This window comes from Myxine glutinosa, chromosome 1 (assembly GCF_964187855.1).
Source record: "Myxine glutinosa chromosome 1, kmMyxGlut1.1, whole genome shotgun sequence".
Lineage (NCBI taxonomy): Eukaryota > Metazoa > Chordata > Myxini > Myxiniformes > Myxinidae > Myxine > Myxine glutinosa.
Genome location: NC_136261.1, coordinates 21980742 through 22005783, shown reverse-complemented (window position 1 = coordinate 22005783; position 25042 = coordinate 21980742). Strand labels below are relative to the sequence as shown.

At 40.8% G+C, this 25042-nt stretch overlaps 1 protein-coding gene across 5 annotated transcripts in view; it reads left to right on the top strand.

Moving 5' to 3' along the window:
• Window positions 1-25042, top strand: part of LOC137413445 (limbic system-associated membrane protein) — a 323855-nt gene that overhangs the window by 106306 nt on the left and 192507 nt on the right. For all 5 annotated transcript variants that reach the window (XM_078767254.1, XM_078767341.1, XM_078767299.1 and 2 more), the window contains exon 3: window positions 7400-7481. In XM_078767254.1, the coding sequence (XP_078623380.1) occupies window positions 7400-7481 (82 nt within the window). The remainder of the gene's footprint in view (window positions 1-7399; window positions 7482-25042) is intronic.

The window sequence follows — 25042 nt, the reverse complement described above, 5'->3', positions numbered from 1 at the left end:
TTGTCCGCACAGAATGTCCTGAAGTAGATCACAAACGCCACCTAGTTGCCTGTACTACACGTTCTTTTTTTTCCAGCCCAACCTTGTACCGATATGGAACATCTACAATTATAATGTGAGTACGTCTAATAAGTATGTACAATTAGAATGTGAGTACGTCTATAAAGTATGTACAATTAGAATGTGAGTATGTCTATAAAGTATGTACAATTGCAATGTGAGCACGTCTATAAAGTATGTACAATTAGAATGTGAGTGTCAATAAAGTATGTACAATTAGAATGTGAGTGTCAATAAAGTATGTGTACAATTAGAATGTGAGTGTCTATAAAGTAATGTACGATTAGAGTGTGAGTACGTCTATCAAGTATGTATCTTACTATAATTCACCAAATGTCCATATGTCTGTTCGAAGGTACAGTAAAAACTGCTGAACCGATCGCAAAGATAATTTGGGTGGGTCATCCTGGGATCTCCAGGAGTAAAATAGGCTATTTAGTTTTCCCAATTTCAGCTTTGGTCTCCAGCATTCTCAGGTTTGGACTCCCGCATAACATTCGCGTTCGCATAACATTCATTGTGACGATGTTCTCATTGTGACGATGTTGTGACAATGTATGTGTTCACGGTAGTGTTTGACGTGACGGTCTGAACGTAATTTCGTAATGTTTTTCGTTTCGTAATCCTTTAATGAACGTTTAATGTTCAATGAACGTTTAATGTTTAATGAACGTTTAATGCCCTTCGATGTCCGGGGCCGCACGCGCGCTACACTGGACGGGCCAGCGTGTACCTTGCCCTTCACCGTCAAGCTCGGGTAAACTGCTGAGCCCCATCCTGGGGCTTGAGACAGTGTCCCATGAATGAGGAATTCCCAGTAAGCGTGAGTCATCAGCTTGCGTTGATTAAGTCCCTGCCCTTTGTACACACCGCCCGTCGCTACTACCGATCGGTTGGTTTGGTGAGATCCTCGGATCAGCCCCTGCACGGGCCGTTCTCGGCTCGTGTCGGTGCACCGAAAAGATGAGCGAACTTGACTGTCTAGAGGAAGTAAAAGTCGCAACAAGGTTTCCGTAGGTGAACCTGCGGAAGGATCATTATTGGGACAACATGAGAGCGAGCGAGACGCGAGACATATGTGGTACGTGATTGTCCATGTACTGTTTAGCCATGTACTGTTTAGATTTTGATGATTTGCGTGTGATATGATTCAACGGATGTTTATATGAATCGTTTAAAATAAAAAGCCTTCAATTTCTGATATTTTACCTTTTCATTTGGGCTTTCCAATTGGAGCCCCGCCCATAGGGCGGGTACTGTTGCTAGTAATTATAATGTGAGTACATTTATAAAATATGTACAATAAAACCACACAAAACAAGTCTGGGCGAGGATATGCAATCTTTAATTGCTCATTCTAGTTACCCTCGCATGTGAAGAGGGTATTGCATTTGAGTTTATTTGTCTGTTTGTTTGTCTGTTTGTCTGTCTGTTTGTCTGTCTGTTTGTTTGTCCGCACAGAATAAATATGATTTTCTCTGGAATCGGTCCGATTGACAGGAAATTTTCACCATAGATGCAACTCCACCGGTAGAATTTTTTAATGATAATTTTGGCGTCATTGGTCACGTGGTTTGGCCGCCATGTCGGAAAAACCGAAAAATGTTGCACCTCGATATCTCAGAAAGCTTTGCATCGAAAAAATTGAGACATGGCTCATTGTAAACTCTCTATGTGGAATAACATATGTCAATGATGATGTCATAGGTGCCTCCATTATGACGTCATAATTCGACAAGTACAAAACTTCATCCGATCAAGATGAAATTTCTTGAGCATCTAGGGATAAATTGGTGGAGAAAAAATGATTACGTCATCGGTCACGTGGTTTGGCCGCCATATTTGTTTTAACACAAAAGCCTTAAAAACCACTGAAAGCACGTCCTGGTGAGGGTCTGCAATCTGATTGCTCTTTCTAGTTGAACTTGTTTTTGCAGTCAATGCTGACTCAATTTTCCTCTTTGTTTTACAATAGCTTAACCCATAACAATTGTTTACTGATGGAGCTTTAAAGTCCCACTCCAAATTAATTGAAATAGGAAATGGATACTTGCTTCTACAATTTGTTGCAATTTCTCAGTCCATCCTAATGCTCAACACATAATAATTTGCAACAAACTATAGTCTCTGTGTGACAGGATGGTGCAGAGGTAGCACACTTATGTTTGCACTGTCTAGCCTGGGTTTGATACTCAAGCGGATTTGCAGGCGGGGTGTTGCATAACAAAATGTGTCCTCCCTAGGATGGACATGTTTCTGGGTGTCCCTTCTGCTAGCATTTGTTAGTGGAAGTTCAAGATCCCATAGGGTCTTTCGCAAAGAGTTGGCAAATAATTATTATGGCTGGCACGTGGAATAAATTACAAACTCCTGCCATCATTAGACAACCATCTGGCCTGGCCTGCGAGTTCGTGAAAGACTTCAGCCATTAAATAATTTGTAGATTAGAGACCATAACCACTGCATTCCAAGCATATCACCATTTCGTTTGTAATGAGCTGGAGGATTTCTACCTAATCCGATCACGTCGAGTACATTGTGGCTTAATGGTTAAGGTAGCTGGCTTTATATCTTAGGTTCTTGAGTTTGAGCCCCTATTGTGCCTTTAAAATAACATTAGGTGAGTTGATTCAGCCTGTCATCCTTCTGATGTTGGCAAAATAACCAGCTTACTGTTGTTGAGTACCAGCTTACTGGGAAGGATGAACCATTCCAGTTTCCAGTGTCGGAGTGTTGCCCCATCCAGTATTTTGCCCTATAGCTAAGGATGTACTACATTGGCAGCCCTCTTCATGGGAATATGCAAAATAAGTGGCTCTTCTTATTATTATTTATGTATGTCATGATAAACATCTTGATCTTGTCTATATATTCCCTGCATGTCTTACTGTAGTGAATATGTGATTAAAACATGTGCAACCGATGAAAACATAAAATGGTAAAACTATGGTAATTGACTTCATTTATTATAGAAAAAGCTGACTTTTAATGTTCTGTTGTAATTCTGATTTCCTTAATAATGTCTGGATGCCTCACCTAGGTCAGACCTGCCAGAGTTTCCCCCATTAACCAAGTTCTCATTTTCTGGCTCAACGTCAAAATATCTGCTTGGACGTAATTATGCTACGATGTAAAGATATGACGTATTGCCATATGGATGTTGAGTACAATTGATTTAAGATTGATTCCAAGTAAATATCATATGAAGACTTGGATTTTTTTCTCAAAGGTTGGAAGATCATTACATTTTGAACAGAGGATAGAATTGCTTGAGGTTTGGAAAAAGAAAATATGATCCACCTCCTGTGCCACTCAACGTTGTTATTACGCAAAATCATATTTATTGAATCACTGTGTGGTAAGATCATGTGTCATCGGGATTCTCAGACTTATTTTCACATGTGATCAGCCCTAAATATTGTGAGCGGGAAGAACAAATAAATAAAAAGCAATGAACACCTAAAAAAGCAACAAATAACGAAAAAGGCAGCAAATAATTTTTAAAAAGTGACAAATAACTAAACAAGCAACAATAACTAAAAATGTCACAAAATAACTTTAAAAAGCAAAAAATACCTAAACAAGCAACAAATAACGAAACAAGCAACAAATAACTAAAAAAAGCAACAAATACCTAAACAAGCAGCAAATAACTAAACAAGCAACAAATAACTAAACAAGCAACAAATAACTAAACAAGCAACAAATAACCAAAAAAAGCAACAAATAATTTTTAAAATGTCACAAAATAACTAAATGCGCAACAAATAACAAAAAAAGCAACAAATAACTAAACAAGCAACAAATAACTTTAAAAAAGCAACAAATAACTAAATGAGCAACAAATAACTAAATGAGCAACAAATAACTAAACGAGCAAGAAATAACTAAACGAGCAACAAATTACTAAACAAGGCAACAAATAACTAAAAAAAGCAACAAATAACTAAAAAAGCAACCATTAACTAAACAAATAACTAAACAAGCAACAAATAACTAAACAAGCAACAAATAACTAAACAAGCAACAAATAACTAAACAAGGCAACAAATAACTAAAAAAAGCAACAAATAACTAAAAAAGCAACAAATAACTAAAAAAGCAACAAATAACTAAACAAGCAACAAATAAATAAAAATGTCACAAAATAACTTTAAAAAGCAAAAAATACCAAAACAAGCAACAAATAACAAAACAAGTAACAAATAACAAAACAAGCAACAAATAACTAAACAAGCAACAAATAACTAAACAAGCAACAAATAACTAAAGCAACAAATAACTAAAAAAAGCAACAAATATAAAAAATGTCACAAAATAACTAAATGAGCAACAAATAACAAAAAAAGCAACAAATAACTCAAAAAAGCAAGAAATAACTAAATGAGCAACAAATAACTAAATGAGCAACAAATAACTAAATGAGCAACAAATAACTAAATGACCAACAAATAACTAAACGAGCAACAAATAACTAAACAAGGCAACAAATAACTAAAAAAAAGCAACAAATACCTAAACAAGCAGCAAATAACTAAACAAGCAACAAATAACTAAACAAGCAACAAATAACTAAACAAGCAACAAATAACTAAACAAGCAACAAATAACTAAACAAGCAACAAATAACTAAACAAGCAACACATAACTAAACAAGCAACAAATAACTTAAAAAAAGCAACAAATAATTTTAAAAAGTCACAAAATAACTAAATGAGCAACAAATAACTAAAAAAAGCAACAAATAACTAAACAAGCAACAAATAACTTTAAAAAAGCAACAAATAACTAAAAAAAAGCAACAAATAACTAAATGAGCAACAAATAACTAAATGAGCAACAAATAACTAAACGAGCAACAAATAACTAAACGAGCAACAAATTACTAAACAAGGCAACAAATAACTAAAAAAAGCAACAAAGAACTAAAAAAGCAACAAATAACTAAACAAATAACTAAACAAGCAACAAATAACTAAACAAGCAACAAATAACTAAACAAGGCAACAAATAACTAAAAAAAGCAACAAATAACTAAAAAAGCAACAAATAACTAAAAAAGCAACAAATAACTAAACAAGCAACAAATAACTAAAAATGTCACAAAATAACTTTAAAAAGCAAAAAATACCTAAACAAGCAACAAATAACAAAACAAGCAACAAATAACAAAACAAGCAACAAATAACTAAACAAGCAACAAATAACTAAACAAGCAACAAATAACTAAACAAGCAACAAATAACTAAACAAGCAACAAATAAATAAAAAAAGCAACAAATATAAAAAATGTCACAAAATAACTAAATGAGCAACAAATAACTAAACGAGCAACAAATAACTAAATGAGCAACAAATAACTAAACGAGCAACAAATAACTAAACGAGCAACAAATAACTAAACGAGCAACAAATAACTAAACGAGCAACAAATAACTAAACAAGGCAACAAATAACTTTAAAAAAGCAACAAATACCTAAACAAGCAGCAAATAACTAAACAAGCAACAAATAACTAAACAAGCAACAAATAACTAAACAAGCAACAAATAACTAAAAAAAAGCAACAATTAACTAAAAAAGCAACAAATAACTAAAATAGAAACAAATAACTAAAAAAGCAACAAATAACTAAAAATAGCAACAAATAACTAAACAAGCAACAAATAACTAAATGAGCAACAACTAACTAAAAACAGCAACAAATAACTAAACAAGCAACTAATGATTTTTAAAAGCAACAAATAACTTTAAAAAGCAACAAATAACTAAACAAGCAACAAAAAACTAAACAAGCAACAAATAACTAAACAAGCAACAAATAACTAAACAAGCAACAAATAACTAAACAAGCAACAAATAACTAAAAAAAGCAAAAAGTAATTTTAAAAAGTCACAATATAACTAAATGAGCAACAAATAACTAAAAAAAGCAACAAATAACTAAACAAGCAACAAATAACTAAAAAAAGCAACAAATAACTAAAAATAGCAACAATTAACTAAACAAGCAACAAATAACTAAATGAGCAACAAATAACTAAAAACAGCAACAAATAACTAAACAAGCAACTAATGATTTTAAAAAGCAACAAATAACTAAAAAAGCAACAAATAACTAAACAAGCAACAAATAACTAAAAAAAGCAACAAATAACTAAAAATAGCAACAAATAACTAAACAAGCAACAAATAACTAAACAAGCAACAAATAACTAAATGAGCAACAAATAACTAAAAACAGCAACAAATAACTAAACAAGCAACTAATGATTTTAAAAAGCAACAAATAACTAAAAAAGCCACAAATAACAAAAAAATAAAAAAAAAGTATCAATGCTTTATGCAACCAAATGATTGGTGGGCCATTTTGGCTTTGGTAACGCTGCGTGATCAATATATACAGTGTGACTTTGGGTGGAAACACCTTGCGCTAAGCCTGCACGGGCCTCTTTCTTTTAATTCACTCCCCCTGCAATAATTATCAATTACCACAGTAGTGACATTCGTAATTCTCTTTATTCCCTCATCTACACACGTTAGAATCAAATTAGGGCCAATTTGAACATGCAAATTTGATGATTAATGCTCGTGGCTGTATTTTTTAATTATGCGGGTTCTTTCTCGCCTTTGATGTTAATTCCCCTCGTAAAGCCGATTTCTTTAAGTTACCTGTGCAGTAAATATTTCTTGCAAATCGGCAGCCATTTGCGTGTAAAATGTCATGATGGAGACGCTATCTTTAGTGTTTGGGGAGGTAACATTACCCACTTGTGTAGAGTTATCTTTTGGTTATATCTTTCCATCTAGCCAACTCAGGGCCTCGAGTTACTGAGAAGCAAATTTGCTTTCCAAGCTAACCCAATGGCCTGCCAAATAAATATTTGATTTACAAAAAGGTCCATGAAGCTCTCCACAACTTCAGCAGAGACAGAGTTCTGAATTATTAAGGGTTGGCAGAGTGAGCTCGAGTTTGTGCCGGTGATATCAAGTCGACACACTCCCCGCTTGGCAAGGATGGCAGCGGTTTCAGCACCGCAACGGACGTGAGCGGGACTAATCCCCTCATCTGGGTGGCACACAGTGCACGTTCTGTTTCCTTTTCACTCAATGCTAGGGAAAATTAAGACCTCAAGACCGAGTTCTTGGAGCCTTTTATGAGTTTAGAGGCTTGGGCAAGCATTGGATACTTGTTGCTGAGTGCTGAATATTGAGTAATGAGGCATGCCGTGTGTTGGGTGCGAGGTCGTGCACATTGGGTGCTAAGTGCTGGAGACTTGAAGGTTAGCTTCGGACTGCTGATTCTGACTGTTTGTGTGGTGGTTGCTGTGTTATACAGAACTGGGCGTCTTTGCGGTGGAGGTGATCGGACGGCCTGGCGAGAATGTGACCATCAGACAAGGGGAGACTGCCATCCTGCTGTATGTAGACCTATGCAGTCTCTGTTTCACACTGCAATATAAAACCTTCTACTTGTAACTTCAAGTAGAGAAAATAAATATGAAAGTTCATGCATGCAAAGTTCAGTAGTTACTGAGTCGAGTGGGTTGGCCCATCTTGTAGTAATTCGCATACATTACCGAATATTTGTTCTGATACAAACCAACATTACCAGCATTAACATTATAATTATCATCTATCATTATGGAACATTATCATTATTATGTATCATTATTAATCACTATCATCATTATCATCATTATAATTATCATTATGCACCATTCTCATTATCATTTTGTACCATTTTCATTATCATTACCATTATAATTATTATCTATCATTATGGACCATTATTATCATTATTATGTATCATTATTAATTACTATCATCATTATCGTTATCATCATTATAATTATCATTATGCACCATTCTCATTGTCATTAGGTATCATTTTCATTATCATTATCATTACCATTATAATTTCAATAGTATGTAATTAATAGTCATACAGTACTCGCGTTTTGTGTGGACAAATGGACCCAAATGCAATACGCTGTCGTCTGGCAAGGGTAACCATACCTTACATTTTCACGCAAGGTCTGGCAAGGGTAATGATACACTGTCGTCTGGCAAGGGTGACGCAAGTCAAACGGACCCAAATTCAATACGCAAGACTTAAATATGCAACATGCAAGACCCGGAACCAAATGCAATACGCAAGACCCAAATACGCAATATGCAAGACCCGGACCCAAATGCAATACGCAAGACCCAAATACGCAATATGAAAAACCCAAATGCAATACACAAGACCAAAATATGCAATACGCAAGACCCAAATATGCAATACGCAAGACCCAAATGCAATACACAAGACCTGGACCCACATGCAATATTATGCAAGACCCAAATATGCAGTACACAAGACCCAAGACCCAGACCCAAATATGCAATATGCTAGACCCAAGACCCAGACCCAAACACGCAATATGCAAGACCCAAAACCCAGACGCAAATATCCAATATGCAATACCCAATACCCAAATATGCAATATGCAAGACCCAGACCCAAATATACAATACACAAGACCCGGACCCACATGCAATATGCAAGACCCAAACACGCAATACGCAAGACCCAAATACACAATACGCAAGACCCAAGACCCAGACCCAAATACGCAATACGCAAGACTCAAGACCCAGACCCAAATATGCAATACGCAAGACCCAAGACCCAGACCCAAATACGCAATACGCAAGACCCAAATATGCAATAAGGAAGACCCGGATCCAAATGCAATACGCAAGACCCAAATACGCAATACGCAAGACCTGGACCCAAATGCAATATGCAAGACCCAAATATGCAATATGCAAAACCAGGACACAAATGCAATACGCAAGACCCAAATATGCAATGCGCAAGACCCAGACCCAAATATGCAATAAGCAAGACCCAGATCCAAATGCAATACGCAAGACCCAAATACGCAATATGCAAGACACGGACCCAAATGCAATACGAAGACCCAAATACGCAATACTCAAGACCCAAATCCAATACGCAAGACCCACATACACAATATGCAAGACCTGGACCCAAATGCAATATGCTGTTGCCTGCAAAGGGTAAAGATACCTTACATTTTCAGGCAAGGTCTGGCAAGGGTAACGATACGCTGTCATCTGGCAAGGGTAACGCAAAACAAACGGACCCAAATGCAATACGCAAGACCCAAATACGCAATACGCAAGACCCGGACCCAAATGCAATACGCAAGACCCAAACACACAATACGCAAGACCCACATGCAATACGCAAGACCCAAATACACAATACGCAAGACCCAGACCCACATGCAATATGCAAAACCAAAATACGCAATACGCAAGACCCAAATACGCAATATGCAAGACCCAAGACCCAGACCCAAATACGCAATATGCAAGACCCAAGACCCAGACCCAAATAAACAATATGCAAAACCCAAGACCTAAGACCCAAGACCCAGACACAAATACGCAATACCCAAATGTGCAATATGCAAGACCCAGACCCAAATATGCAATATGCAAGACCCAGGCCCACATGCAATAGGCAAGACCCAAATATGCAATACACAAGACCCAAATATTCAATACGCAAGACCCAAATATGCAATACGCAAGACCCAAGAACCAGACCCAAATGAGCAATATGCAAGACCCAAGACCCAGACCCAAATATGCAATACGCAATACGAAAGACCCAAGACCCAGACCCAAATATGCAATACACATTACCCAAACATGCAATACACAAGACCCAGACCCAAATATGCAAAAAGCAAGACCCGGACCCAAACGCAATACGCAAGACCCAAATACGCAATACGCAAGATTTGGAACCAAATGCAATATGCAAGACCCAAATATGCAATACGGAAGACCCGGACCCAAATGCAATAAGAAGACCCAAATATGCAATACGCAAGACCCAAATGCAATACACAAGACCCAAATACACAATATGCAAGACCCAGTCCCAAATGCAATACGCTGCCGCCTGGAAAGGGTAACGATACCTTACGTTTTCAGGCAAGGTCTGGCAAGGGTAAAGATACGCTGTCGTCTGGCAAGGTTAACGCAAGACAAACGGACCCAAATGCAATACGCAAGACCCAAAACAGCAATACGCAAGACCCGGACCCAAATGCAATATGCAAGACCCAAATACGGAATACGCAAGACCCGGACACAAATGCAATACGCAAGACCCAAATAAGCAATACGCAAGACTCACAAGCAATACGCAAGATCCAAGTAAGCAATACGCAGGACCCAGACCCACATGCAATATGTAAGACCCAAATACGCAATACGCAAGACCCAAATACGCAATACGCAAGACCCAAGACACAGACCCAAATACGCAATATTCAAGACCCAAGACCCAGACCCAAATACGCAATACGCAAGACCCAAGACCCATACGCAAATACGCAATATGCAATACCCAAATGTGCAATATGCAAGACCCAAACCTAAATATGCAATACGCAAGACCCGGGCCCACATGCAATATGCAAGACCCAAATATGCAATAAGCAAGACCCAGACCCAAATGCAATACGCAAGACCCAAATACGCAATACGCAAGACCTGGACCCAAATGCAATCCCCAAATATGCAATATGCAAAACCAGGACCCAAATGCAATACGCAAGACCCAAATATGCAATACGCAAGACCCAGACCCAAATATGCAATAAGCAAGACCCGGATCCAAATGCAATATGCAAGACCCAAATACGCAATACGCAAGACACGGACCCAAATGCAATACGAAGACCCAAATACGCAATACTCAAGACCCAAATCCAATACGCAAGACACACATACACAATATGCAAAACCTGGACCCAAATGCAATATGCTGTTGCCTGGAAAGGGTAAAGATACCTCACGTTTTCAGGCAAGGTCTGGCAAGGGTAATGATACGCTGTCATCTGGCAAGGGTAATGCAAGACAAACGGACCCAAATGCAATATGCAAGACCCAAATACGCAATACACAAGACCCGGACCCAAATACAATACGCAAGACCCAAATACACAATACGCAAGACCCACATGCAATACGCAAGATACAAATACGCAATACGGAAGACCCAGACCCACATGCAATATGCAAAACCCAAATACGCAATACGCAAGACCCAAATACGCAATATGCAAGACCCAAGACCCAGACCCAAATACGCAACATGCAAGACCCAAGACCCAGACCCAAATACACAATACGCAAAACCCAAGACCCAAGACCCAGACACAAATACGCAATATGCAATACGCAACACCCAAATGTGCAATACGCAAGACACAGACCCAAATATGCAATATGCAAGACCCAGGCCCACATGCAATAGGCAGGACCCAAATATGCAATACGCAAGACCCAAATATGCAATACGCAAGACCCAAGAACCAGACCCAAATAAGCAATACGCAAGACCCAAGACCCAGACCCAAATATGCAATACACATTACCCAAACATGCAATATGCAAGACCCAGACCCAAATATGCAATAAGCAAGACCCGGACCCAAATGCAATACGCAAGACCCAAATACGCAATACGCAACATCTGGAACCAAATGCAATATGCAAGACCCAAATATGCAATACGGAAGACCCAGACCCAAATGCAATAGGAAGACCCAAATATGCAATATGCAAGACACAAATGCAATACACAAGACCCAAATACGCAATATGCAAGACCCAGACCCAAATGCAATACGCTGTTGCCTGGAAAGGGTACCGATACCTTACGTTTTCAGGCAAGGTCTGGCAAGGGTAACGATACGCTGTCGTCTGGCAAGGGTAACGCAAGACAAACGGACCCAAATGCAATACGCAAGACCCAAATACGCAATACGCAAGACCCGGACCCAAATACAATACGCAAGACCCAAATACACAATACGCAAGACCCACATGCAATGCGCAAGATCCAAATACGCAATACGCAAGACCCAGACCCACATGCAATATGCAAAACCCAAATACGCAATACGCAAGACCCAAATACGCAATATGCAAGACCCAAGACCCAGACCCAAATACGCAATATGCAAGACCCAAGACCCAGACCCAAATACACAATACGCAAAACCCAAGACCCAAGACCCAGACACAAATACGCAATATGCAATACGCAATACCCAAATGTGCAATACGCAAGACCCAGACCCAAATATGCAATACGCAAGACCCGCGCCCACATGCAATAGGCAAGACCCAAATATGCAATACGCGAGACCCAAATATGCAATACGCAAGACCCAAATATGCAATACGCAAGACCCAAGAACCAGACCCAAATAAGCAATACGCAAGACCCAAGACCCAGACCCAAATACGCAATACGCAATACGAAAGACCCAAGACCCAGACCCAAATATGCAATACACATTACCCAAACATGCAATATGCAAGACCCAGACCCAAATATGCAATAAGCAAGACCCGGACCCAAACGCAATACGCAAGACCCAAATACGCAATACGCAAGATCTGGAACCAAATGCAATATGCAAGACCCAAATATGCAATACGGAAGACCCAGACCCAAATGCAATAGGAAGACCCAAATATGCAATACGCAAGACCCAAATGCAATACACAAGACCCAAATACGCAATATGCAAGACCCAGACCCAAATGCAATACGCTGTTGCCTGGAAAGGGTACCGATACCTTACGTTTTCAGGCAAGGTCTGGCAAGGGTAACGATACGCTGTCGTCGGGCAAGGGTAACGCAAGACAAACGGACCCAAATGCAATACGCAAGACCCAAAACAGCAATACGCAAGTCCCGGACCCAAACGCAATACGCAAGACCAAAATAAGCAATACGCAAGACCCAAATACGCAATACGCAAGACCCAAGACACAGACCCAAATACGCAATATTCAAGACCCAAGACCCAGACCCAAATACGCAATAGGCGAGACCCAAGACCCAGACGCAAATACGCAATATGCATGACCTGAGACCCAGACCCAAATATGCAATACGCAATACCCAAATATGCAATATGCAAGGCCTGGACCCAAATGCAATACACAAGACCCAAATACGCAATATGCAAGACCCGTACCTAAATGCAATATGAAGACCCAAATATGCAATACGCAAGACCCAAATGCACTACGCAAGACCCAAATATGCAATACGCAAGACCTGGACCCACATGCAATATGCAAGACCCAAATACGCAATACGCAAGACCCAAATACGCAATATGCAAGACCCAAGACCCAGACCCATATCCGCAATACGCAAGACCCAAATACGTAATACACAAGACCCAGGCCCAAATGCAAAACGCAAGACCCAAATACGCAATATGCAAGACCCGGACCCAAAAGCAATACACAAGACCCAAATATGCAATACACAAGATGCAGACCCAAATGCAATATGCAAGACCCAAATACACAACACGCAAGACCCAATATGCAATACCCAAATGCAATACGCAAGACCCAAATACGCAATACACAAGACCCGGACCCAAATGCAATACGCTGTTGCCTGGCAAGGGTAACCATACCTTACATATTCAGGCAAGGTCTGGCAAGGGTAACGATACGCTGTCGTCTGGCAAGGGTAACGCAAGACAAACGGACCCAAATGCAATACGCAAGACCCAAATATGCAATACGCCAGACCCAGACCCAAATGCAACATGCAATACCCAAATACACAATACACCAGACCCGGACCCAAATGCAACACGCAATACCCAAATATGCAATATGCAAGACCCAGACCCAAATACGCAATAAGCAAGACCCAAGTACGCAATACGCAAGACCCGGACCCAAATGCAATACGCAAGACCGGAATACGCAATATGCAAGACCCAAATATGCAATATACAAGACCCAGACCCACATTCAATATGCAAGACCCAAATATGCAATACACAAGACCCAAGACCCAGACACAAATATGCAATACGCAAGACCCAGTCCCAAATACGCAATAAGCAAGACCCAAAATACGCAAGACCCGGACCCAAATGCAATACACAAGACCAAAATATGCAATACGCAAGACGCAGACCCAAATGCAATACGGAAGACCCAAAGACGCAATACGCAAGACCCGGACCCAAATGCAATACGCTGTTGCCTGGCAAGGGTAACCATACCTTACATTTTCAGGCAAGGTCTGGCAAGGGTAACGATACGCTGTCGTCTGGCAAGGGTAACGCAAGACAAACGGACCCAAATGCAATACGCAATACCCAAATACGCAATATGCAATATGGAAGACCCAGACCCAAATATGCAATAAGCAAGACCCAAGTATGCAATATGCAAGACCCGGACCCAAATGCAATACGCAAGACCCAATTACGCAATACACAAGACCCGGACCCAAATGCAATACGCAAGACCCGGACCCAAATGCAATACGCAAGACCCAAATACGCAATACGCAAGACCCAAATGCAAATTGCAAGACCCAAATACGCAATATGCAAGACCCAGATCCACACGCAATATGCAAGACCCAAATACACAATACGCAAGACCCAAGACCCAGAACCAAATACGCAATACGCAAGACCCAAATACGCAATAAGCAAGACCCAGTCCCAAATATGCAATAAGCAAGATCCAAATACGCAATACGCAAGACCCGGACCCAAATGCAATACACAAGACCCAAATACGCAATATGCAAGACGCAGACCCAAATGCAATACGCAAGACCCAAATACGCAATACGCAAGGCCCAAATGCAACACGCAAGACCCAAATACGCAATGTGGAAGACCCGGACCCACATGCAATATGCAAGACCGAAATACGCAATACGCAACACCCAAATATGCAATACGCAAGACCCAAATTTGCAATACGCAAGACCCAAATTTGCAATACGCAAGACCCAAATACGCAATACGCAAGACCCAAGACCCAGACCCAAATACGCAATACGCAAGACCCAAATACACAATATGCAAACCCAGTCCCAAATACGCAATAAGCAAACCCAAATACGCAATACGCAAGACCCGGTCCCAAATGCAATACGCAAGACCCAAATACGCAATACGCAAGACCCGGACCCAAATGCAACACACAAGACCCAAATACACAATACGCAAGACCCAACTACGCAAGACCCGGACCCAAATGCAATACGCTGTCGTCTGGCAAGGGTAACGATACCTTATATTTTCAAAGGTTTACCAAAATAAAAAGGAGGGAAAAGTTTTATCGTTCCATTATCATCAGTTCCAATGAAATCTAGCCTGCCATGACCCTGACCACTGTAATTGGCCCATCATCAACAAATGCAACCTCACTCTGCTTCAGGTGCATGCCAAAGCTTTTTTGGAAGGTGGCCCGTGTTTTGTACTTTATTTTATCACGATCGACCAGATGATTGTCACACTGACGACCACTATGATTTTCCCATGCCACAACTGACCTCGGTCGGTCCCCCAAATATATATCGCTATCACGACAAAACCCTCAACAGTTCTTGGAAAGATACTCACCTCACAGGTGGGAAGTTATTCAATGCTCTAACTTTGGCAGGTTAATTCCATTTATCGAATTGCAGTGATGACTTAACTTATTGGAGTTAATGCTTGCTTGGCAAACAAACATCTTATATTTCTAACAAAGTTCTTTTTCAGGATAAAGATCAATTTTTCTACCATTAAAGTTTAAATATTTTAAGACTTATTTTCTATATGGAAAGGCACCAGGAAAGATAATGGTCGACTGGTTAGGGTCCAGATTTCCCCAAAGACTTATCTCATTGTAGCTTCAAGCATTAATGTTCCCAAACAAACAAGCAATTCTGCAAGTGCTCCTTGACATTTGGTAGATCAAGCCAATAGCAAGAGCGATGAGCCTTACCCAGGAAGCCCCACCGAATGAGGATCCATTATGCAGCACTGGAATATTCTGGATGGTTCAGCCATCAATAAAACTCCTCCAATAATAGTGTAACGACTCCGTGAAATTCCTGGGTACACGAGGCCAAAATATTACACCACGCCGGGTTACTTTTTTTTTTTTTTTTTTGTATACTGAATCGAGGCTCGTGAAAGAGCTAACATTTATTTCACAAACAAATCAACCAGACAAACAAAATATACAAAAAGAGGGAGCGGAAGACAAGATGGGGAGAGAAGGGGAAGCACACAACCACAACATTTGAGAGCAGGGAGAAGTGTGGGAGGGAGAGGGCTAGGGGGCAGGAGGCGTGGGAAGGGGAGGGCGGGGGGGGGAGGTATAAAACACAAGGGGACCGAAATTAGCGGGGGTAGAAAAGATCAAGGTTTTGGATGGGGGAGGATAAGAGATGGTGGTGAACAGCTGTTTTAAAGACCTGGAGGGTGGAGTGGGATTGAAGAGAGTGAGGGAATTTGTTCCAGAGGCGGGAGAAAAGAGGAATGAAGGAGTGAAGGTGAGCAGAAAGTCTTGATTTTGGCAGTTTAACCATAAGAGGGTTGCAGGCAGATCTTGTGCGACCTGTAGGAATATTTGGGGGACAGAGCCCAGAGAGGGCTGGGGGGGCAAGGCCAGAGAGGAGTCGGTAGAAGACGGAAAGACCACCAACCTGCCTGCGGTGAGCGAGTGAAAGGCCCTTGGAGTTAGCTTCATCGCGGGAGATTCCAATGATTCTGAACGCTTTGGTTTCAACAGCGTGAAGACGGGCTAGGTGTGAGGCAGGAGCACCAGACCAGAGGGGAGAGCAGTATTCCATAGAGCTGCGGATGAAAGCCTTGTTTGTGGTGAGGAGCTCAGGTGTGCCAAGGAAGGACTTCGCACGACGGAGGATGCCCAGTCGGCGACTGGCTTTGGAGGCCAGATTTGAAATGTGGTTTTCCCAGGAAAGATCATGGCAAATAGTGAGACCCAAAAGCTTGAGTGACAGAACTTCTTGGAGAGGATTATTCAGAAAGTGGATGGGAGGGTTTTCCAGTCGGTCTTTTCGGAGAGACATCGTAAGAGTGTGAGATTTATCAGGATTGAAAGACATGTTCCATTTGTTTGCCCAGTCTGTGATTTTGTCCAGGTCTGCAGAGAGTGAGGAGGCTGCAGACTGCCGATCTGAGGGATGAGGAATGGAGCGACAGAGAGTAGAGTCGTCAGCAAAGAGATAGAGAGGATTTTCAAGAGAGTCAGAGAGATCATTGATGAAGACCAGAAAAAGCACAGGGCCCAGAACATTACATTATTACACCAAATTATTACACCACGCCGAGTTACATTACAAATATTACACCAAAATATTACACCACGCCGAGTTAATTACATTATTACACCAAAATATTACACCAAAATATTACAAATATTACACCAAAATATTACACTACGCCGGGTTGCATTACATTATTACACCAAAATATTACACCACGCCGAGTTACATTACATTATTACACCAAAATATTACACCAAAATATTACAATTATTACACCAAAATATTACAATTATTACACCAAAATATTACACCACGCCGAGTTTCATTACATTACACCAAAATATTACAAATATTACACCAAAATATTGCACCAAAATATTACAAATATTACACCAAAATATTACACCACGCTGGGTTACATTATATTATTACACCAAAATATTACAAATATTACACCAAAATATTACACCAAAATATTACACCACGCCGAGTTACATTACATTATTACACCAAAATATTACAAATATTACACCAAAATATTGCACCAAAATATGTGTGTATGTATGTGTATGTGTATGTGTGTGTATGTGTATATGCATGTGTCGGTGTACATGTGTGTACGTGTGCGTGCATGTGTGGATGTGTATTTGCGTGTGTGTGTATATATGTGTATGTGTGTCGGTGTACGTGTGTGTGTGTGTGTGTGTGTGTGTGTGTGTGTGTGTGTGTGTGTGTGTGTGTGTGTGTGTTTGTGTGGGTGTGTGAATAAGAGAGAGACCGAGTTGTGAGATACAGAAATGAAAAAACGAGGTGTGTGTGTGTGTGTGTGTGTGTGTGTGTGTGTGTGTGTGTGTGTGTGTGTGTGTGTGTGTGTGTGTGTGTGTGTGTGTGTGTGTGTTATTGTGAAACAGGTGCAGCATCTAACTCAATAAGTCGAAATGTCACACACGTCCATGCCCGTGGGATTCCCACGGGTGACCCCACTAGTTACAAATATTACACCAAAATATTACACCACGCTGGGTTACATTATATTATTACACCAAAATATTACAAATATTACAAAATATTACTCCTGTATCTTGTAATAGGCTTGAACATTTAAACTGCATTCTGGAACGTTCCAAAAAGCTTCTGTTCATTGTTTTTTGAAACAAAAATCAGATCAGGGATCATGCAATAATTCACGTCGAATTATGTGATTGACAGACTGGTTTATAACATAATAAAAAGTGAATTAAAACCCATAATTGGCACAGTAAATTGAACTTGTAAAACATGCCGTAAACACATAGTTCGTAATGCGTTCTATTATATGACAAAACATTCGTTTTTCAACTCGTTTAATGGTTATCGGTGGGGGTTGACTGGATAGCTGAGAGGTAGCCAACTCGACTCCGCGCTGTCTAGTATCGGTTAGATTCCACGCCCGACTATAACCTGCCATCCTTAGGCCTTGTGGGCAGTTTCAAATTAATTGGTAGGCCATACTTCGAGGTAAGGGAGCGGAGGGTTAATGCAGCTGTCCCATCTGATATCATGCGAGATCCCATGATGTTCTTCAAAAATATAGGCAATTGCGTGCTGGTGCCATGGCCACTGGCCAGACTCCAAATTGCTGCCCTGGTCGAGGGCTGTTTTGATAATACCCTGTTATAAATGCAATCCTCCGCTATGGAATTGTTTGTGACCGGTTGTGGTTGTCCTGACTCCCCCTCCTCCCCCACCACGCTCCCACACCCCCAGTTTTCTTCCAGAAGGGCATTGTTGTAACAGCTATGATTAAGATTCAGAGCTGGTGTGTACATGATTTTTCTGTCTTAGCACATTATTATTACCTGGAAAATAAATATTGCCTTCTTTTGCAAATGTAATCTTGGCAAAAAGTTATGGGTTTGTTCGAAAGTGTGCACTTTGATTTGACAGAATGGTGCAGAGGGAGTAAACATGCCTTTTCGCTGTCTGAGTTCGGTTCCTGCCACAAGTTTAAATTGTCTGATTAGTACCCCAAACAAATTCCAAATTGTTGTCACCCTCAGTCAGACCTGTTGGGAAGCTGCTTCAGGACGACTTGAGCCAAAAATGTTCCTCGGCAAATCCCACAAGAAAATGTAAATAATTGGGGCCATGAAATAAGTCGTGGCAGTACGGATGCATACATATTGAGCATCGCATGAACCGTTCCATGTTGATCCTTGGAGGATTTGGGAAAAGATTTGCATCAGTATCATGATTATTCTCCAGATGTAGATTGAAATATGCAGATTTAATCCTACATCAGTGAAAATGGAATAATTTAGATGGAAAAGAAAAAAAAGGTCAATTTTTAAAACAACAACAACAACACAAAGTGTTTGATTTGACAGCTACTGTGCAAAAAAAATCTTCTTCATCACTGATCTCTCTGACTGTGGAAAATCTGGAAAATACTCTTTACCTCTTTACTGATTACTCCAACCTCTGCCATGACATCCCTCATCCTTCTGACAGACAGGCAGCAGACTCTTCCCTCTCTTCAGACCTTAACAACCATATAAACTGATCAAACAACTGGAATACATCTTTCAATCCTGATAAATCCCCCTCTCTCTCTCTCTCTCTCTCTCTCTCTCTCTCTCTCTCTCTCTCTCTCTGCCCCTCTCTCTCTCTCTCTCTCTCTCTCTCTCTCTCCCCCTCTCTCTCTCTCTTCGAAAGGACCATACCACAAACCCTACCATTTACTTTCTCAACAACCCTCTCAGTGAAGTTCAGGCACTCAAACACTTGGCTCTCACTCTCAGCCAAGATCTCTCTTGGGCAAGTCTCACTTCACAGTTGGCCTCCAAAGCCAGACATTCTAGAACATTCAAATCCATTCGAATCACTGGGCATCCTCAGTCATGTAAAGTCCTTCCTTGGCACACCTGAGCTCCTATCCACCGACGAGGCCTTTATCCGTAGCTTGATGGAGTACTGCTCTGCCCTCTGGGCTGGCTCCTCTGCCAAACATCTTGCTCAGCTAGACACCATGTAAACCAAGGCTTTCAAGATCATTGCAAACTCTCGTGAAAAAAGCCGAGTCTACAGGCCTATCACTTTGCTATCACAGACAGAGTGGTCTCTCTGTTTTCTACTGCATCCTTTATGGTCTTGCACCCTCTGCCGTCTCCGGGCTTTGTCCCCCTTTTCTTTCCTCCCCCACCCCCCAACCTCCCCAGGCATCTGTAGAACGCACGCGACCCCCTGCTAGTGACACTGCCAAAATCCAGGACCACTGCTCACCTCCACTCATTTGCTCCTCTTTTCTTTCCCACCCGTGGAACCACCTTCAACACTCTTCAGTCTCATTCTTTCCTCCAGGGCCTGGTTGCTAGAAGCCCGGATAAGCCTATCCTGAGGATAAATCAAATATCCTGCGAATTTAAGTTATCCACAGGATAGCTTCTAGCAACAGGGCCCAAGTCTCAAAGACAGCTCAAATCATCCCCCATGCAAAAAAGCGTGATCTTTCTTCACCTGTTAAACCACCCCCTCCACTACCAAAATTTGGTTTCTCTATGCATTTTGTCCACCCTTTGCATTCTCCCCTATCCCTCATCATTACCCACATCCCTTGTTTGTCCGTCTCCCTCTATTTCTCCCTCCGCCCTGCTGTTGGCGTTTTCCCATTTTACTCCTGCTGTTTCTTTTGTCATGTTGTGTCCTGATCTGCATTCTAGCTTTTTTTCACAAATTAAGCCTTGATGATGTATGCAAAAAAAAGAGGAAAATACAGGGTGTAACAAGCTAAACTTTCCATTTCCCAATGCAAATTGTGCGACAACATCCTTCCAACCTCTGATGACCAAGGAATGATTTGCCATGTGAGGTAGGTTAGGAAAAGAAATGCAATTTTACTTAAATTAAGCAAATGGAAGCAATTTCCTCATTTCCAGCTGTCGAGTAAACGGTGAGCGCTCCATGATTGTAAAACAAAGCATTCGATATGCTCGCTCAGTGAGCATCAGAAATACTCTGAGGCCCATACGCTTGTCATTTAAATATTTTGATTGTGTTTTGGTCTTGAATTGTGTTAGGACTCTCGGAAAATCATGGGGCTGCGTCCACGCGAAGTTAATCCAAAGCACCTTGGAAAAAAAATAAAGGAAGAAAGTTATTTATCAAATTGTAGCTTGTGTAATCTGTCTTGTATTAATTATTATTATTTTAGTTTTTTAGATACAAGATCGAGGCTCGTGAAAGAGCTAACATTAATCACACAAAAAATCAAACAGACACATAAAACATATAATAAGCGTAGCGGTAGATAAGATGGGGAGAGAGGGGAAAGTACACAAGCACAACATTTGAGAGCAGGGACATCGGGAGATCTGTGGGAGCGGGAGGGCTTGGGGGGAGGAGGGGTGGGAAGTGGGTGGGGGTGGAGAAGTATAAAACACAAGGACACTGCAAGGACTTCCAGGAAAGAAGTTGGTATTTCAAAAAAGTGGATCTGGGGTGAATTAACGGGGCTAGAGAAGATCAAGGTTTTGGATGGGGGAAGATAAGAGATTTGTGGTGAACAGCTGTTTTAAAGACCTGGAGGGAGGAGTGGGATTGAAGAGAGTGAGGAAGTTTGTTACAGAGGCGGGAGAAAAGAGGAATGAAAGTAGTGAAGGTGAGCGGAGAGTCTTGATTTTGGCAGTGATCATTATATTTTGTACACGGATTTTTCAGTGTTGTTTTTTTGGGGTAGGGCTTCTCAAATCACCCCGGTGTGAGGTTCGCAAACATCTTGTACCCAAGGTTTTTTTTTTTGTTTTTTTGTATACAGAGTCGAGGCTCGTGAAAGAGCTAACATTTATCAATCAAACAAATCAAACAAACAAGCAAACAAAGTATATAAAAAGGGGAGCGGTCGACAAGATGGAGAGAGAAGGGGAGGAAGCACACAAACACAACATTTGAGAGCAGGGACATCGGGAGATGTGTGGGAGGGAGAGGGCCTGGGGGGAGGCAGGATAGGTATAAATCGCTAGGACACCAAGGACTTCCAGGAAAGAAGTCGGCACCTCAAAGGTGGTTTTGTTGAAGATTACTTGATCTTATTGTACTAAGCATAGATTGACAAGACAAGAAAGACCTTCACGTGTCCACATCATCGCGTAATAGTCCTTTTCTCCATGCAATCGCTCGGGCCGATGGAACCTGCTTGGAAGTCTTTCAGCTTCACGTTGATCAAATCAAATTGGTCAAAATGATGCTGGAATTGTAAAGGAACCACGTGGTTCCTTATTTTAAGGAAGCCAAGACATCTCGGAAAAATATATCACTGACTTTCTACAAACTGTGTGTGTAGTGTGTGCGTGTGCGTGTGCGTGTGCGTACAAAGTGTCAAATTATTCAAAGAAATTGTTGCCATGAGAAAAAACAAAATTACGGACTGTAGTGCACGCGTTGCCCCAAAGTGGCAAAAACGGTTCACACGTGATAGTTTCCTGAAATGCCTTATTTCAAATTCCATTTCCGTCTCCTGCAAGCTTCAAAAGGAATATGGAGTTATCGTGAAAATTGAGGGAGATGTGGCGTGTTGAATGTAAAAGCCTTCAAAGTTTACCTGACAAAATGTCAAAAGCTTCTACAACTCCACATATATTACAAAGTTGTTTTATGAAAACTTACATGTTGGTTCAGAAAGTCAAATCTATGCAAAAGGACGTCCTGGATATTTTGACAGCAATAGTTCTTCATCCAAATGTTTTCTTATCCCTCTGGGAATGGATCGCGTTGATGTTTCCATCGTGCTATTCACAGTGGGTAGCTTGGTGCTGTTTGTGGTCATAGTTAGTCTGTCATCGGAAGCCATCCATGTCAGCTCCAGCTACCTTTAGCCGCAGAACCAGGAATCAGGAGTCAGGATTTTACTGAGAGTAACCGTGCGGAATGGTCTCGGTGTTTTTCGCTTCTTGTTTTTTTTTTTAAAGATATCGTGGAATATTTAATATCCATGATTGAGTGATTGAAGACAGGACAACCAGCTTTTAACTTCCCTTATATGGTGGCTTATTACCCTGCGCTCCCGAAGCGAAAAGCGGGGTTAAGCATTCAGTTACGTACGTGTGCCGTGTTCCGTGTTCCGTACGTGTCTGCATTTTTAAAAGTTCATTTTCTCGGCAACCGTTCGTCCGATTGACATGAAATTTTCACAATGGGAGCTCCTCCTCCTGTAGAATATTTTAATGATTATTATGACGTCATAGGTCACGTGGTACAGGCGCCATCTTGGAAAAACTTCGCACCTCTATATCTCTGAAACCACTCCATGGAAAAAATTGAGACCTGGCTCATTCTCAAGTACTCCCCATGGGGAATAAGACATGTTAATGATGATGCCATCGTTGCCTTCCTTATGACGTCATAATTCGACAAGTACAACACTTATCCGATCATTATTTTAAAAAATTCAGCAACTGTTGGTCTCATGGACACGAAACTTTCACCATAGGAGCGCGTCCTCCTTTTGAATATTTTAATGATAATCATGACGTCATAGGTCATGTGGCACAGACGCCATCTTGGAAAAACCAAAAAATGTTGCACCTATATATCTCCAAAACCGCTGCATGGAAAAAATTGAAACATGGCTCATTGTAAAGAATTCCATATGGGGAATACTTGTTGTTAACGACGACGTCATTGGTGCCATAATTATGATGTCATAATTCGACAGGGACAACGCTTACTCTGATCAGTTTGAAATGTATTGAGTGTGATCTATGCAACAATTATATTAGAGAATATAAATTTATGATGTCATTGCTCACGTGGTCTGGCAGCCATATTGGATCAAAGAAAAAAATTGTAAAAAAACAGAAGAGTTGGCTCGCAACAAGTTGACTGCACAGGGTAAGTATTATATGAATACCATCTAGTTTTATGATGCAGCACACTGTAAACACCATGATGTAAGTTTTTTTTTATTTTACAAACTATAGGTGAACGAGCTACCTCTGATCTATACCGCTATCCTGATACGTATGTGCATTGTCATACATGAAGAGCAAACTACAAACTATCTTTTAGCCTAGTTTTTACTTTTGTCCTCAACTGTCAGGCAGATAAGTAAATTTTTGCATATTTGGTTCCAACAAGTAAAATCTGAGAAGAAGAAAGAAAAAGTCGAGGATATGAGAGAGAAAGGACGCACAGAATATTGGGGCAAGGGTGAATATTGCACTATTTTTGCATACGTAATTATGTAGACTAGGAGCATGCGCTTCCTACGGGAGCTGCCAGTGGGGTCATGTTATTACCTTTATGATTGTTAATACCATATCAGAGTACCCACCCATGGGCGATCTTGTTCCAAGCGTGCAAAATGTTCTTCTGACGCGTCCCTTTATTTGGGCGATGTATAGGCATCATACCACTTCCTCCATGCCCTCCAAAACCACAGGGTTATCCCAGTTATGGTCAATCCTAAAATTCAAGAGAGAACCACTTGTTTGTGCTCCTTTTACACAAGACCTTTTAAAATCTCTCCAAAGACACACACGAGACCTCTTCTACTAATGCCTCGTTTCCAGGTCTCTCTCGTTCTTTTCGACCTCCTGAGTGGAGGTCTCCCCTTGGCAGTCCCAGCCATGGGGCGGCTCCAATAAAAATAAATGCACTTTGGCACTTCTGGTCCCACAGCACACTGCACCGCCATGGCTGACACACACTGGCCAGACAGATGTTTATGGCCTTTCACACACGAGACACGTGTGCCTCTCTCATGGGAAATATTTACCTAGCCCCACCTACAAACATGAGGTGCTTACACGCACAAAATTAATGTCTGACCTATCTATAAAT